Below are 13,893 nucleotides of genomic sequence, written 5' to 3' on the forward strand. Positions count from 1 at the left end.
GTCTATGCTTGCAGAGTTGCTGAATAGTCCCATGGCTCATAGACCTGAACAAAACACAGTGGAACTTCACATAGTGAGCTCATCAGCTTGGTGTCTTGTAACCCAGAAGGTGTTGCTGGCAAGAGAAAGGACATAGTGCTGTCCTTGGCAGTGGGACAGCTGGTGGGCAGAGAAACAAATCATAGAGCAAGCCATTGTGATGCCCGTTTACGGTCCACTGTGCTGCACATCCTATGATTTAGGTAACAGAACTAGGCTAAAAAAATTTAATGGTAATATTATTTTGCTTCCTCTAGATTTTCTCTCCCTTTTAACAGCTAAAGTTACCATGATCTTTTCTTGAGTTGAAAAATATCCTCTCAAAAACAGCACTTAAAAGGGCATGGTCACAGAGCTAACCAATCCATTCTGTGAGTAGATTTTTACAGACATGTAATTTCACATACGGGGTGATGAGCATGAGAGATAATGAGTGCCCACCACAAAGGAATGGTACACCACACCAGTTTCCCGTGAAGCTTACCTTATCCTGAGGGACAGATAACAGTGGAGTCATGGCAGAGAGTCAAGAATTAGTTAGGGAAATGGCACTGGATAGTAGGCCCCAAAGTAGTTCATTTTAGCTGGAACTTAGAGTGCAGGGGCCAGCAGGGAGTGAAGACAGGCTAGGGAAGGTTTCCAGAGGTCAAATCTTGAGCATTCTCAAGTGTACTAAGAGTTTTAGCACAGCGGAAATCTACTCCGATTTCTGTTTGCTCTGGTAGCTCACTCCAGTGCACACTGCTTGCTGTACACTGATGTCTTCCAATGCTAAAGAGGTACTTTGGGTTAACAAAGGAAGTAAAGTAGGATTGCTTGTTTTGCTACTGAATTGTGGCCCAGGCTGGCCTTAGATGCCTGAGTCCCCTCTGTAACAATGTCTTTCTGCCAAGCCGCCCGAGTTCCGCCACCGCCACGTGGGCGCCCAGAATAACACACAGAGTCTTATATTAGTTTACAAAGCTGCTGGCCAATTGACTGGGATTTCTTATCTGCTAGCTCAGTCTTAATTATCAACCATAATCATAAGACTTATCTTATGGAGGACACCGGCGGCCGAATGAGGCCTCTCTTGTCTGGCTTACATGGTGGCTCCAGGGCAGAGAGCAGGAGGAAGAGGAAGAACAAGAGAGTGACTTCCTGTTTGTCCCTGCCCCCCCTCTCTGTATACATACATACCTCTCTGTATACATACATAGATACATGCATGCATGCATGCATGCATACATACATACATACATACATACATATATGAGTTTGCCTGCTATGTCACTTCCTGCCTGGATCTCTTTACTACATTTCCCATAATCCTCCTTGACTCTTGGTCCCACCTATTTTGCTTTCCTATTGGCCAACAGTACTTTACTTATCAACCAATAAGACAAATATATACACAGAAAGACCTCCCCCATCATCTCCTCTTTTCTGTCTAAAAGAAGTGTTTTCATTACCATTTATAACCAAACATTTATAAACAATATTTGGGAATTTGGGTGTCGTTCATTCCAAACTGCTTCCTGCTGGTTGGGGGCAATGTCTGTACCATAGGGATCATGACAAATCACAGAAATCCTGGCTGTAGTGGTCTATGTCATCTCAGCTGTTTTGTGTGTTGGATCAGTTTAGGGGGTTTTGCTTCATCAAAGCATATTAGTCTGGAAGGAATCCATAGCTTTTCATTTTCTGTGGAAACATAAGCAAGAAATCTTTCCCCAAGTAGCCTGTCCTTAATTTAAACTTAGAAGTCAAAGCATTTCTAAAATATATAAGTTGGATTAATTCAACAGCACTTATAATCAAATGTATTGTAGCAGCTGTAACTCTTTCCTCGGCAGTCAAACAATTTAAAGACATCAATATAGCATATAGTATCCAGACTCTCTGAGTATTTTCCATCTTTACATGGCTTTTTTATTATTCTATTTCTTTTACTTTCTTTTGTTTCTTTTTTCCTGAGACAGGGTTTCTCTGTAGAAATCCGCCTGCCTCTGCTTCTGGAGTACTGTGATTAAAGGCGTGTGCCACCACACCCAGCCACTCTATTTCCTCCTGTTTCTTTTTCTCTCACAAGCCTACATATATTTTTAAACACACTGTTAACCTTTAGAAGTTTTTCTTCATCTGAATTTGTCTTTATTGCAAATCTTTGCCTTTTTCTGGCCACGCAGTCTTTTAACTGTTAAACAACACTGCTAAAATTGGCGGCTTTCTTAGCCACTGTCTTTCCAAGATGGCAGAGGCACGTTTACCATCAGCTCTAAGAACTGTGCTCACTGCCTTGGTCTATGCTGCCACCAAGGGGCATGCTGCTAGCTTGGAGATGTGGTCATTGCCTCTGCCAGCTGTGTGGGGCATGAACCCACAACCCTGAGATTAAGAGTCTTAGAGTCTTATGCTCTACTGACTGAGCTAGCTGGGCCTCTTAAAAAGAGCCCTGTGTCCACCCCTCACTCCCCATCCCCTCAGGGCTGAGTCAGGAAACCTCTCTTAAAGGAACCGTTTAGGTCTCTGCTTTTCTCTAGCAAAACAGAGACCACCTGAGAAAATGGTACTACCAAGAAGTAGTGCTTGTCTCTGTTCTTTTGCTTCCAAAGTCCCCTTTTAAGCTTTTGTGAAGTTTTACATGGAAGTTCGTAAAACACTACCGCCAGCTGCCCAGGTTCTGCTGCCACTTGACTAGTTAAGGCTCGCAGCACCACGACTGTCGGCTCAAGGTGGTGACAGCACAGAATCCTAAACCCTAGAACTCAAGGGCTGCAGGTTGTCTCGTGAGTGCGCAGGACACCCACACCCACTCACCCTCCCCCACACTACCCCCCCACACAGCAAAACACCCATATACATAAAATAAATAATAATAACACTTTTAAAAAGCACCTCCCTAACATTAAAAATACGCCTTTTTTTCAAAAATATGAAAACCTGTGAGAGTTGTAACATTGTCCTAAGTGCAACATAAAAAGGCAGGTAAGCATAGATTGTAGATGAACACTGTACTGGGACGTTCAGCTGAATAGCCATGGAAACTCTCCTCACACTGGAGGATAGAATGGTCTTAGAATTCTGACATTCCTGATACCAACAGCTGCATGGGTGAAGGAAGAGAGCCTCTACCTCTGTGCTCTGCCTCTCCAGTTATGAGGAAGGCTATATGACATGCCACATGCAAATTAGCTCAAAAGCATAATGGATGTTTAGCAAAACTTGCAGTTCAGAGTAAAGTGGTGGGTGCATAGAAAGGCTTGGTAATTTAATGTTGTTAAGTGTGACTGGAAAAAGTTCTTATTTAGCACAGGCTGATTGGTACCTGTGACATTCCAAGCGGTCATAGTTAACTCTAAATAGCCTTTGCACTTAATGTTTCAGATATAATTGTAAGAGCTTATGTTTTCAGAGTATTTATTTTATGTGTGGGGATGTTTTGCCTGCATATAGTCTGTTCATCATTTGTATGCCTATTGTCCATGGAGGTTAGAAGAGGGTATTGGATCCTTTGGAACTGGAGTTACAGACTTTTGTAAGTTGATATGTGGGTGCTGGAAATGGAACCTAGATCTCCTGGAAGAGCAGCCGTTGCTCTTATCTGGTAAACCATCTCTCCAGCCCCTGCTTTTAGGAGTTTGGATCCGTGACCTGCTCTTGGTGCTCAGCCAAAGGACCTTAAACATGCTGCTGGTCTAGTTAGTACCTCTTCCTTCTGACCGTTAGGAGTGGTGCAGCTTTCTACACGTATGGTTTGTTCCCAGGTGCAGAAAACATGCAGTTAATGCTTACAGTGGAAAGGAAGTCCATCAAACAGCACCCTTGATGTAGATCTTTTGAGAAATTAGCCACCCCAAATAAAACAATAAAATGAGAAAGGACATTCAGCGTAGATTAGCATCACCCTGTTAAACTGGAAAACGATACTCAGCTTCCATGGCTTCTGGCAGAGAAATCCAAAGTCAGCTTTGTCCAGGGACTGAATTTCAGAAGTTATTTCCTTATCAGAGATCAAGATGAATCCTGCACTGTTGAACCCATCACATTCTGTTAGAAGGGCTGTTATATTCTGATCAGTAGGAATCTTGGCTAGAGCAACTGGGTCTGTCTCCTTTGACACCAGTGTCTGTGCCAGAGTTTTCACATAGAACAGTTGGGTGGCCTGGTGTTCTTGGACCTGATGCTGTGACTCCTACTGTGTGGTTCTTAGTGATGCAGATAGTTTAAGCCTCCTAAAGGCATATCAGCAGGGCTGATGCCTGGCTTTGGCAGCTTTGCTCTCATATTTCCTATCACACGTAAAAATACTTTGGGAGATAAAGAACCAAGTGAGAGCATTTACTTTGCTTCTGTCCTGTCATTGAAAAAGTACTTTATTGCATTGTAATTGGTTATTTATTTTCCAAGAGAGTGATGAACTATACTTCTTCTAATTTAAGGGCCCTTTCAAGAACATTTTACTATGTCTGTTTTATAAGATAGTGTCAAAATTTCAATAAGATGGTAATCTTGATTTGGATAAACTTAGGGAACACTAAAATAATATGATAAATATAAATGCCACACAAAATTATATCATCTCAGAACTCAAAGTAAGTTGGTACTGTGCTTTTAAAAGTAATAACCCAAATTGGACATGGTGGTTGGTGTACACCTATAGTCTCAGCATGCAAGAGACTGAACATTACTTAATATTCATAGGTACAGAAACTTGAGAGAAAAACGTACCTGACTGTTGAGCTGCTGTATCTTGCAAAGTTCTTACTCAGTGTTGTATGTGTTTAGGTTGTTTTTGTAACATATAATTACTTCTTGTGTTGCATGTGTTTAGACTGTTTTTGTAACATATAATTACTTATTTTTTCCTTTCTGGTGATTCTAGAGATTGAACTAGGATTGGACTAGGGCCTCACACATATTAGACAAGTGCTTGGCCACTGAGCAATTCCCACTGCTCATTTTTCTCATTGTTGACAAAATGACCCATAAAATTTTCCTTTGGTTAATTGTAAGCAGGACAGCAAACTCGGCTGTGTCAGTCCAAGTGAATCACTTCATATCTTACTACAAATTCTCACTATCAGCCTGGATCCTTCTGATTTCATGTTGGGGAAATGAAGCAGTACCTCCCTCTGTCATCTAGACGAGACCTCCTCTTGTCTTTGTCCAGATCTGTTCTCTGTTTGTATGAGGTAGCTGGTACAAGTGCTCTGGGTCAGTCCTTCTGTATTAATACACTCCAGACGACAGAAGATGTGGACCTGTAGTGACAGAGCACTTCTTGTGGTTTGAGCACAGCATGGCATTCTGAGGAAACATAGATGAAAACACAAGAGTCCTTCACACAGCCCAGGGTACAAAGGCAGCATCTGAAAGAGAGGCGGGGAAGCACATGCTGCTGAGGATAGGCTTCATGCTGGTGCTGCCCAAGCCTTCTGAAGTATAAATAGCTGTTTATGCGAAAGAAAAAGGACTTATCAAAGCAGATAATGTGGAATATAGGCTTTAAATTCTGTCTTTTCTGCTCCTCTTGGTACATAGAACTGGGTTATCAGAGGATTTGCAAAGCCAGAGAACTTACTTTTGAGGTTTGTTTGGAAAAATGAAGAATGGCTTAGCAAACACAGAGAAGTGTAAGCAATAGCTAGATATTAACTATGTTATGGTGATCTCATAATTACAACAGTTTGTATGGCACCTAGGCCTGTGGGAATACTATTGGGGTAGAATAGCAAGTTCAGCTGTAGACCAGTGTATTTCTGAGGATCTTTACTGTGTGGTATATAGCTAGTATTGCAGATCACCAGAGCACACCTGTACTATTGAAATACTGATGCTCACACAGCTGGGAGATGCTCTGGAGCACACCCTGTCTCCTACTTCACCTCTCTGGTTTAGAGCTCTGAACCATACAAGGATACACATACCAAAGGAAACCAGGGACTCTTCTATCATAAGACTTAATGATACAATAAAAGGCAACATAAAAATTTTTATGATAGTGGGAAAACAGTATAAATTTACCTCTTGGCAATTTGTATATCCCTAGCATATGAAGAAAAGTTAGGGAAAATAAAGCCAAAAGTCGGTGGGGAAATGATCAAATGACATGAGTGTTTATTTTAACTCAGTGGGTAAAGGCACTTGCTGTCAAGCTTGATAACTTGAGTTCCCTTCCTGAGACTCACATAGTGGAAGGAATGAACAGGCTCTGACTTCTTCATGAGCACCTGGCCACCAGTACTATCTTAGTGACTATTATGTCACTGTGATGAGACGCCATGACCAAGGGAACTTGTAAACGAAAACATTTATTAGGACTTGCAGTTTCAGGGTGTGAGTCTGCCCCCCACCATGGGATTAGAACGGAAGCAGAGAGCTCACATCCCGAGATAAAAATCACAAGGCAGAGAGCTAACTGGGAATTAAGTGGGCTTTTAAACTTCAAAGCCCGCTGGGCATTGGTGGCACACGCCTTTAATCCCAGCACTTGGGAGGCAGAGGCAGGCAGATCTCTGTGAGTTCGAGGCCAGCCTGGTCTCTAGAGCGAGAGCCAGGATAGGCTCCAAAGCTACACAGAGAAACCCTGTCTCAAAAAATTAAGAAAAAAATCCAAACAAACAAAAAGCAGTAGCAGAGTACATCATGCTGTACACAGAGTGATCCAGGCTTTCTTGTAGTGGGGTGGAGAAGTGAGAGTTCTGTTTGGAATATGTTAATTTTGAGGTTTCTATGACATGTGCAAGAGGCCAGAACTGTGTGCAGGCTGGCAAATGAGTAACATGTGCCCGGTGACTTTGTAGACTAGAATCATCCCCTCTGTTTCTGCGGCACAGACCCACACAGGGTCAACCAAGTTCCTTCTGACGACAGCTCAACATATCCTTTTTTTGCAGATACTCTAATTCAACATTTTCAGTTTAGGGCACATTAATGTTTTCCTTAGAATTAATTCTGATTCACTTAGAGGTGAGGCTCCCTCTGGGCACGGATGCTTGCTAGACTTCCACCACCTCTAGTCAGTCCTTCGCTGTGTGTCCCACAGTCCTCACTGTTCTCTGTGTAATTGTCCTTGACTTCTTTTGTCTCTATCTCTTTGGTTTTTGTCTTAATTGATCTGAATCAAAAGATAAACAAAGCTACCTAAACCTGCTCCCCCTTGGGGTTTTGAACAACGTAAGTACCAATAGTTCATCCCTCCGAGGTTACCATCTAGCACAAGTGCAAATAAATCTGTGTTTGACTTTTCAGATATCCATACAGAAGCTGTTCAGGCTGCGCTGGCAAAACACAAAGAACAGAAAATGGCTCTGCCCATGCCCACCAAAAGACGGTCCACATTTGTCCAGTCTCCTGCGGATGCTTGCACTCCTCCTGGTAGGTTTATCAGAGCCTCTCTTTGACAGTTACTGTCTGGGAGTTTGGAAATATTTCCTTTTTTTCTGAGGTGGACCTGGAACTCTGCACCCATCATCAAAGGAACCTAACGATTGAACTCTGAAAGTAGTGGGTGTGGTCACCTTACGCACAGCACACAAGGCATCCTCAGATCTGGGCAGATATCTCCCTTCTGAATCTGAAGCATTGATTGACTACAACATCCATACTCATGTCATCAGTAAACAACAGACTGGGCCCCTCACTGAAGACATGGCTGTTCTGTTTCTCTCCAAATGAGACATGTAGTCATAGATTTAACCCATTAGTCTCCTCAATTGATGCTTCATCTCAATTCAACAACCATCATAGGAGAGGGTAGACTTGGGTTAGAGTTTTGTGTGTCATTAAAGGTTTTAGGAGGACATTAATATGAATTTCAAATAGATATGAAAAAATAGACATCTGTTAATGTATTTTTATTACTTTAAAGTTTTCCTTTTTCTAGTGAGGTCCAGAGATGAGTGGGAAATAGATATCCTTCCATCCTTTATTCCTTCCAGTGTGAATTTAGGAATTAGAACTTCATATCCTAGGATCTACTAGACAATGCTCAAATTTTTTTCCTGTTCAGAATGCTTCACCAAATTTATAAAAAACCATATTTTTTCCTTAGATCAAATACCAGACAATATTTTTAATGATTTGTTTATTTTTATTTTATGTGTATGAGTGTTTTTCTTGCATGTATGTATGTACACTGTGTATGTGCCTGCTACCTTGGAGGCCAAAAGAAGGTAATAGGTACCCTAGAATCAGAGTGACAAACTGTTACAGGTGCTGGGAACTGAACCTGGTTCCTATAAGAGCAGCAAGTGCTCTTAACCAGCCCCCACCCCCAGCACCTCCCACCATGGCTTTGGAGTTCTTCTCTGGAGGGATGCACTGCTGTGTGGTTGGTTTTCATTCACAGCTACCATACTGAGCTATGCTTATGGATCCAGGCTCATGTTAACAGTTTTCTTCTAGGGGTTGACTAACTTCTCAGAGCACTTGGGTTTGCTGTGGCTTCATTAGCTGTGTATGCTTTTTTCCCTTCACATTTGTGGTGTCAATATGTTTGAAAGAGAAATAGCTCTGTGGCTTCAAGTGTTTCTCAAAATGTAACACAGGATACCTCTAGCAGACTAACACAATGAGGCATTTTGTGTCCATAATGGTGCATACTTGAGACCCACTCATTCAGAATCTTGGATGGGTTCCCTTCCACATTTGTATCGTATACAAGTTGGGTCCTTGGGCACAAAGAGGGCTCTCAGTCTAGTAGCCATCCATGTTGGCAGATCCCTTGCAGCGTGGCTGAAGGTTCAGTTTCAGTAAATGGCAAAGAATGGGGAACAACATGACATGCAGTTCTTAGAAGCAGTCCTCTCCCTGCCCCTGTTAAAGCAGTGTGGATTCAGAGTAGATGGCTGCTCTCATGGCTTTGGCTTGAAAGTGAGAGTGCTCACTTTTATAAACCCTTTCATAAAAGTCACTGCCAGAGGGGACCTTAGCGGTTCTGGAAAGAAGTCACCCTGCTGAATGAAACCATAGTCCTTTGCAGTCTTCTACTGCAAGCCTCTGTATTTCTAAACATGCACGCTCTGTTCTGTGTGGAACCTTCAAGATGGAGCATGTTCTTGATCACATTACACATGTTAATAATTTCATGACGAAGACACAGTCCTCTTGAGAAGGGTGATTGGGCTTCCTGTCCATTTATCTTCTCTTTTAGAGGTTTCTGAATAGGAATTGAAACACCTCCATAGGCTGTTAGGGACATCTGTATTACAAGTGGAAAAATGTCTCCCCAGAGATGTTAAAAAGGTCCCTCCCCAGCAGCCTCATGCAGCCCCAGTGAGGTAGATCTTGGTGGTCTTATGCAGCCATTCTGCACATACTAAGTATAAGTACTTTGCTCCAGAGAGGGAAGGTGGGAGGACTGTATCATTAGGGATCTGCTAGCACCTTCAATGATATCAGTGGAATTTGCCATTCTTGCTAGGTGGTGGTTGTGCATGCCTTTAATCCTAGCACTCTGTGGCACAGGCAAGCGGATTTCTGATTTTGAGGCCAGCCTGGTCTACAGAATAAGTTCCAGGACGGCCAGGGCTACACAGAGAAACCCTGTTTTTTGTTTGAAAAACAAAACAAAAGAGCATTGGCTACTTCTGCCATGTTACAGTGTAAAACACTAACAACATGTCCCAGGACCTGTGACCTCTAACTCTGATATCACAGTTTTATCTAGCTTATCTACTTTTGCTACCCAAGTTAAGAGGCTTTATACTAGGTGTGAAAAGGGAAGAAGAGAAATGACATGATTGCTCATCATTGAATGTTTTTAAAGTCAACTTTTGGCCAGTTATAAAAATGATCAAAAGGTGGGCAGCTGGAGAGATGGCTCAGTGGAGTTTGGATCCCCACCACCGTCATCTCTGACCCCAGCACTGCATGGGGAGGTGCAGATGGATTCCTGGGGTTGTCTGGCCAGGTGGTCAGCCTAGCTGAAATGACAAGGCCCATGTTCAGGGGAAACCCTGTCTGAAAAATAAGGTGGAAATGTATTGAGGAAGATACCTTGTGTCAGCCTCTGGCCTCTACAGGCTCACCTCCCCCCCCCCCAAGTGCTCCCTCTCCACACACATCCTACCTCGTATACACAAATAAACCACAAAATCAAGTGAGCCACATTTGCTCACTTCACAATATTTTAGCCTTTGCTCTTTGTACACTAAGCTGTCACTTCACACATCAGGTTTGAAGGCTCTTTCCCTTCGTGTGCTGAGTTCATGGATCTCACTTGTGGGGCACTGACTACTCATCTGCTTTCACTTTGAGAGGTGCACAGCCACCTGGATTCCTAACTTGATGAAAATTAGAGCTACCTGATCAGAAAGGTTTAAGGAGGAAAACCCCAGAAATTTTGTCTTCTTTTATGGTGTCATGCAGTTTGGAAGCAATAGTAAATAGTGGGTATGGGAAATGATTTGTCTTGTTCATAAGTACTTCTCAAATAATAGGATATCAGTCAGTCTAAAATGTGACTATTGGTGCATACACTAAACTACCATGGATTTGGAAATTTAAGTTTTCTAAGTATGCTGTGATTCCTAGTTTTAATGCCTTGGCCTTTCCCCATCCTGTAGACTGCTTGAATTACTGTCACCCAGTTCTCTTATGTGCTGAGATCATTTACAGTTTTCTCTGTGGAGGTTCTTTGTTAGCACCATTACTCATTCATACAGAAAACAATGCAAACCCACAGCATTGATTTACTTGTTTCTGCTTCTGAGCCTTTTCTGCAGCTGTGTGGGCTTATTGTTTGCTTCTGCCAGAGTGTGCAGGTGACCCCAAACCTGGCTCTAGTGCAGGGAAGCTTTGTGGGATCCCGTACAGGGTCTTGCTTGTCAGTGACTATGGTTACTCTTGGGGATGGAAGACAAGAACAAATTTTTCTCTCTGTAGTTTTGTTTTTAAACTTTTGCCATACTATTAATCTCATTCTCTATATTTCTGTATATTAAAATGATGTCCTGGAACACATTGAGATATTGTTAATTTTTCATCTAACTTTACGGAATTAAGATTCCTTGCACTGTGCAGAGGACTTTCACATAACAAAGACTGTCCTGCCAAACTTGTGTTTCTCACAAATGCTGTGGAAAGTGGAAAGACCAGATGTTTCTTGGACATGAGACAACAGCATGTCCATGGTCACAGCGTCACTTGTTCATTTGTAAAACAGTAGCAGGAAGCTTCCGTCTTCCCGAGTGTATCCATTTACCAAGTGTCACCTAACAGCTGCCCATATCTGCACAATACTATAATAGTATATGTTACTTAGCCATTGTCTCTTGAGAGCTATGGACCAAAACACCATTCAGTCAGTTAAATGTTACTTGAAAGGGGATGAGGCTTAGCACACCGAAAGTCCCGGGTTCAGTCCCTAGCACCACACCACAGGCTTCGTAGCACAAACCTGTGATCCCACATGCAGAGGGTGCATGGTCTTCTTTAGTTAACATTCTAAGTCTGAGGCCAGCTTGGGGTACATAGACCCCCCCCAAAAAAAAAAGAAAAGAAAAGGAGAAATCTGATAGACTACCAGCTTGCAGAATTCCCCAAGGGTTATAGTTTATTTAAAACCACAAAGTAAACAGTGGATAGACTAGACCCCAGTGAGTGGTGGGTCTGGGTTGTCAGAGTACTGTCATTGTTCAAAGGGGTTATGAGCTATAGTCACACATACTTGAGGAACTAATCAGTGTAGTTGGTTCTCTACTTCTACCAGGAGGGTTCCAGGGATTGAATTTGGGTTGTCAGGCTTGCTGGAGCACCTTTACCCACTAAGCCATTTAACAGTTCCCACTAAGCATTTAGAGTGGAGTGATTGAAAAAGTCGCTCCTTAAGTCACTTGGCATATTCGCCTCTCATTCTGGACTGTTTCATGTTGAGGATATGCTTTCTGACAACTTGGAGCACTAGGGTTGTTATGTGCTCAGTCTAGCATCCAATTGGGCAATAGCTGGGTGTCATGGCACAGGCTTGTAATTCCAATACCTGGGAAGTAGAGACAGGGGGATCAGAGGAGTTCAAGGTCCTTCTGAGTTATTTAGCTGGTTTGAGGCCAGTCTGACCTACATGAATCCCTGTCTTAAAGAACCTAAACAAAACAACACAAATTGTATCTTGTCTCCCAGTATATTTATAGCATTTGTTTTCTAAGCAGATTTTTCAATAGCTGCGGAGAGTACCCACGAAAAACTGTTTAGTAATACATAAAGATGGAGAGACCCTGAGTAATTAGTGACTGTTCCTTTCATCTTGTTTTGTCAGGCAGCTCATGGTCCTGCTCTTAGATTCTCTGATTAGTTTTTCATTCCCTACCCAGCTTTCTGCACACAAGGATTATTGTGGAATATAAAAGTTTTCTTGGGTAGTTTTCAGTCTCCCTAAGAGCTGCATGACAAATGAGTGTCTACTCTTGTGGGTTTAGTGTTAGTTTAAATGGCTCAGAGTTTGTAGCCTAAAATAGACTCCCATCTCCAGAACGACCCTTTTTTAAAAAAATAAAAATTGCATTTATTTGTTTATTTGTGCATTCACAAGGAAGGTATGTGTGAGAACAACCTGCAAGGGCCACTTCTCTCCTTGCACCATATGAGTCCTGGGAATGAAACCCTCAGCTTAGCTTGTCCAGTGAGCAGCAAGCATCTTCAGCTCTGAGCTCTCTGGCTGCCCAGAACTAACCCATCTTCCTTGTTATATCATATGCTTTCTCCTAGACCCCTTTCTTATTCCGGAATGAGTTTTCTTCCCAAGTTTTGGGTTTTTGTTTTTGTTTTTGTTTTTTGTTGTTGTTGTTGTTTTGTTTTTTTTTTTTTTTTTTTTTTTTTTTTTGTTTTTGGTTTTTCAAGACAGGATTTCTCTGTGGCTTTGGAGGCTGTCCTGGAACTCGCTCTGTAGACCAGGCTGGCTTCGAACTCACAGAGATCATCCTGCCTCTTCCTCCTGAATGCTCTGGGGAACACTCCTGCTCTTCCCAAGTTTTAAATTTTCCCTTGCCTGGGTAAAAACCATCTCTCCTCGAAGTGTTTCTGGAAGTACTGAAGTCCTTGGCCATCCAGGCAGGAGAAATGACTTTTTGGTATGATGGAACCTCATCCACCTTTCTCCTCCCGAGAAGATAAAACCTTAACTGTTCTGTTGGCAGGTTTGTTCATCTGTTCTCTGAAGTGCTTGCTTCAAGTCACCTATTCCATGCCCAGTTGAGAAGACGTGTTATTTTGAGTGGTTGTTAGGCTGGCATGTGTCACCTGTCATTTCAGTGGGTTGTTGTTACTCACTTGCCTAAGCCAGGGTCTACACCTCATTTTGGCATCTTTGAATGTGTCCAATGGCAGGATGTATTTTCCTTTCTTCTTTTAAAAAGAGATTTTTTGTTTTGTGCACCTGAAGGTTTTTCCTGTGTATATATGTATTCACCATGTGATCTCCTAGAACTGAAGTTATACAGAGGTGGGAACTGTCGTGTGGGTCCTGAGAACTGAACCTGGGACCTCTGGGAGAGCAGTCAGTACCTTTAACTGCTTAGCTGTCTCTCCAGCTCAGATAGGAACTATTCTCCAGGAACTGTCTGGCTGGCTTATACTGTTCCTCAATATATGTCACTGTCTTTCAGGTGTTACATGTTTTAGGTGTCATTTTCATCCTTATAAATCTTTTAAAATTAGTGTTTAAAACAGTTTCATTGAAGAAAGTTGACATAAAATAAATAGTTGGGGATGGAGGAGCCAGTGCTAGGGTTTAGCCCAGAACCTTGCACATCCTAAGCATGCACTCTGTCTCTGGGATATAGCTACAGCCTAACAGCACATAATTTAGGGAATGTATTTTACCATGTTTTGACATAGAAACACAGTTAAGATTATAACCGTCTCTGTCTTCTC

At 42.3% G+C, this 13,893-nt stretch overlaps 1 protein-coding gene across 3 annotated transcripts in view; it reads left to right on the forward strand.

Moving 5' to 3' along the window:
• The window catches only part of Dip2b (disco interacting protein 2 homolog B), a 190,604-nt gene that overhangs the window by 90,207 nt on the left and 86,504 nt on the right, over positions 1 to 13,893 (forward strand). For all 3 annotated transcript variants that reach the window (XM_027396571.2, XM_027396570.2, XM_027396569.2), the window contains exon 4: positions 7,273 to 7,398. In XM_027396571.2, the coding sequence (XP_027252372.1) occupies positions 7,273 to 7,398 (126 nt within the window). The remainder of the gene's footprint in view (positions 1 to 7,272; positions 7,399 to 13,893) is intronic.

This window comes from Cricetulus griseus, chromosome 2 (genome assembly GCF_003668045.3).
Source record: "Cricetulus griseus strain 17A/GY chromosome 2, alternate assembly CriGri-PICRH-1.0, whole genome shotgun sequence".
Classification (NCBI taxonomy): domain Eukaryota; kingdom Metazoa; phylum Chordata; class Mammalia; order Rodentia; family Cricetidae; genus Cricetulus; species Cricetulus griseus.